Source organism: Nicotiana tabacum, chromosome 3, assembly GCF_000715075.1.
Source record: "Nicotiana tabacum cultivar K326 chromosome 3, ASM71507v2, whole genome shotgun sequence".
NCBI classification, from domain to species: domain Eukaryota; kingdom Viridiplantae; phylum Streptophyta; class Magnoliopsida; order Solanales; family Solanaceae; genus Nicotiana; species Nicotiana tabacum.
Window position 1 is genome coordinate 113983411 of NC_134082.1, and position 3922 is coordinate 113987332.

The 3922-nt window shown below is 38.2% G+C and overlaps 1 protein-coding gene across 1 annotated transcript; it reads right to left on the reverse strand.

Moving 5' to 3' along the window:
- Positions 1 to 1401: 1401 nt before the first annotated feature.
- Positions 1402 to 3458, reverse strand: LOC107774207 (glycosyltransferase 6-like). The gene has a single exon (XM_016593691.2). The coding sequence runs from the start codon at positions 2916 to 2918 to the stop codon at positions 1587 to 1589; it is 1332 nt and encodes a 443-aa protein (XP_016449177.1). The 5' UTR covers positions 2919 to 3458; the 3' UTR covers positions 1402 to 1586.
- Between the last annotated feature and the right edge of the window lie 464 nt (positions 3459 to 3922).

Consider the following 3922-nt stretch of genomic DNA (forward strand, 5'->3'; position numbering starts at 1 on the left):
TTTTTCTCTCATAAATTTGTGAACCCCAAATTTTACACTTTTGGATTCACAAAATTTGGGTCCACAAAACTGCGAGACAAAAAAGTGCTTCATACAACTAGTGTCAGTTTTATGAGACACAAAATAAAATTTTCCCTTTTTATCTAATGAAAGATATTTATTCATTCAAATTATTTATTAAATGAAAAAGGATAAGTATCTATCCTAAGTATAAATTGGTAACCTTGCAATGATGGCCTTTGGAAATTGATCAAATTATATGTTTGAAAAATCTATCTACAACTTATAGTTTTACCTATCAAATTTCAAGAATAACGGAGAAAAACATTTGTGTTTCTTAGTCTCATTCTGTTGTTGTCCAGAGTAACATGAATAAAAGGCATTAGCAGGGAAAATACAACTGAAGTGGAATTCAAAAAGGTAAAGAACGAATAGAAAAGGAAAAGAAGAATTTGGGGCTAGACAGCAGACACAAGCAAACAAATAAGAGAAAAGAATTCTTGTGGAGATTGGTGAAAGTTTGGTTTAAGCTTTGTCACACAACTTTGGCGTGCAAATTTTGACAAATATGTAATTGATGAAACACGCCACTAATTAAGGGAGCTACCTGCATCTTCTAATTCTTTTCTTTTTCTATAATTATTATTATCCAATCTCCCTCAATCCTCAGTCAATCAGGCCACTCTCTTTATATTTTCTTTTGCGCACTTTTTTTCAAACGTGTCTTTCGTTTGGAACGGGAAAATCATAGGTTGAATGATGACCCAGAAAGTGTTGCCCACACTTGTCGACATTTCCTTAAAATATGGAACTTTGCATTTTGAATTATTAATTGCCAAACTATTATACTTACAAACCTGGATTAAGACACTTCTACATGAAATAAAAAAGGGTGAGTGGTAAAAAGAAGCTCCATACTGAATTGCTTTAGCTTAAACTTGTGCCATTGTTCTTTGTTAATTACCTCAGGCAACTCTCTTTTTATTTTGCGCTCTTGTCCTCAAACGATTCTTTCATTTGGAACTGGAAAACAAAAGATCAATGACCAAAATAGTATCTTGTCCGCATTAGTAAACATTTCTTAATACTATTTGATTGCCCAAAGTATTGGCTTACGAAAAAGGGTGGTGCAGCGGAGCGGATGAGACTGCTCCTCCCTTAACCAGAGGTCTAGTTCGAGCCCCGGGTATGAAAAAATTCTTGGCAGGGAGTGCTTTCTCCGAATGGGGTTCTACCCGGCACGGATCCGAATATATTCGGGCCCCAATGCGGATATCGGATACGGGATTGAAAACCAAAAAAGAGAAATTGGACTAAGAAATGTTTACTTTAATAAAGAAAATACCAGAAACAAAAATGGATTGCAAAAAAGCTCCCACAGTGAATTGCTAGAGGTAAAACTTGTCCCATTGTTTTTGAATGGGATTATAAAAACTTGTTGCTATTCCAATAATAAACTATCAAATACAGCGGTAATAGCGGTAAAATATAGATCAAGAGACTGGAATTAAAACGCATCCAAAATTCACAAGACTTATGAACGTAGCAAGAATCCAACAGTAAAAACTGAGGTGTGCGTTGTTAATTCACACGAATTCTTCTACCTCTTCAGCTGGAAAATCGAAATTTACCGGAGAGACAGGTGAATTGCTTTTGATATCATCGTGCATGAATCCAAAATTACGTAGCACCTGATTATCCGCAAAGTTCAACGCTCTTTCCATTCCCACCCAACATTTATCACCCACATACTCCGCAGCATGGTCCCCACTACACGGCTGACATCCCGTGAAGTGCGTTATAAACGGCCGCCTCCAACCACCCTTCCAATCACTGCCCTCCGCCACTAACGGCTCCCTCGCCGCCGCGTAACTCTCGCTCACGGCCTCCGCGTGTCTCCTCCGCAACTTTGGTACGTCTCTGTCTATCTTCACGTAATTTCCCGTGATGTTATCAAATCTATCTACTATTCCTAACCAATACCCGTGTAAGGAGTAATCAGTAATCGCGTGAATTTTGCGCCTCCATTTTTCTTCTCCTTTCATTATAATATAGCTCAGTGCCGATTGATCGTCGGACTCTGGGAAAGTCTTATCCTTGAAAGTTGTCCTTAATATTTTGCCCCATTGCTTGTATTCTCGACTTTTCGGGCCCATATTGGCCCAAACGTCTAAGAAATCCATGGACCACTGGCAGTTTCTTATAAGAAAAATCCCTGCATTAATGGCGACCCAGCTTTTCTTTTTAAAAATCAAATCAGGCCAGCCATGAACGATGAAGTTGTAGTCCTTGTACTTGTGCAGTGGGATTTTGAAATCCATGTCAGTGAAGATAGCATCCGAGTCAATCCATAAAATCCACTCGGATTCAGGATGGGCCAGCATGGCGGCCCGAACAAGCGGTATCTTGGCCCAATAGGAACGCATTTTAGGGTGCAAAAACGTGTTACCGTAAAAAATATCGTAGCCATGGATTCTACAGTAGTCAACTTTGTTTTTAAAAAACCTTAAGAGTAAATGATCACCTTTAGGATACTTGCATGGAGTGGGCTGTGATCCAGTGAGGAGGAGTACACGGTTAGCTCTTCCGGCGGCAAATGTAGGATGAAGCTTCAGCCACTGGATTCTCTTGTCGTCCCAATTTTTGATAGGTTTGTTAATAGTGTAACTGAGTTCCGGGTCATCGTAGAATGTCTTTTCCGGTGGGTCATATCTCCGGTCAACGGCTTCCCGGTCCGGTGGACAATATTCCGGTGAAGTAACGTTTTGCTTGGATAAAAAATTTGAGAAATTAGGAAAAGGATCAGTGAATGACCAAATAGCACAGACAAGTAAAAGAGCTACTATGGCTGCTAAGAAGAGAGATTTGTCTCGTGAAGAAGATGATTGTTGTTTGGCCCGAAACACGTTATGGGCCATGGCCGGTGTACGTAAATGGAAGGTAATTGCAAATATGGGAGTAGTATTAGATTTAGAGTGAGAACGTCTCGGGATGCAATGTGTGCTTTAAATGGTCTATGGAAATTAAATGGACCAGCAGAAGAAATACTACTATAGTATATTAATTAGTCAGCTGGATGGATCTGATTGGACTTTAGGAATTGAGTAACGAAAATTGCTGAAAATTAAAATATTGTGGAATCGATGAGAAGGAATAATATTTAGTAATATTATAAGTAGGGCTTCTTGATTCTTACAAGGAAACTTAAGATCTGTAATTAATTCGCGCATTTGCTTTCCATATAAAATATTAATTTTGACAAAATGGGCATGGACTGGTTGAGTAAGAAGATTTTAATGCTAACAGGGTACGTGGGCGTTTTTAATCTATCTAGGGTTGAGATTTGGGGACTGATAAGGCTGTTACCATGTGCAATATTAAGTTTTCCTGATTTTGTATTGGGACTAGCTAAGAATATTAGATTTTCCAGATTCATCCATTTTACGACTTTTTTTCGGATTGAGCATATTGAGTACGGAAACGTGACTCTCAAGCATCTTTCTCGTCCAAGGAAAATAAACGTTTAACTTGTATACAGCTGAAAGATTTATTTTTACACTGTATTAGTCACTTAAAATATAACTTTACTTTGTGAATTAACAAATCCACGAAGTGTCAAATTGTGGAAGTTTCCACAAGTGCAGCAGTGCATATGACTTTACTAACATACACCTTTTCTTGTGGCGGCTAGCAATAATAGCAACAAGAATTGCAATATCGTAATCTTATTGACTAATGATAACAGACCATTGATTTTTGGAGATAAGAACAAAAGAATCTTAAATAAGTGACCACGCACCTTTAAAATATGAAAGTGCTGCCTCAGTACTTTACGCCATACCTTCCGCTTGGCTAAGATCCTGAATTCCTGGCGCTGGAGCAACTATATGGTAATATTTCTTACTTTTTACATTTATTTGTA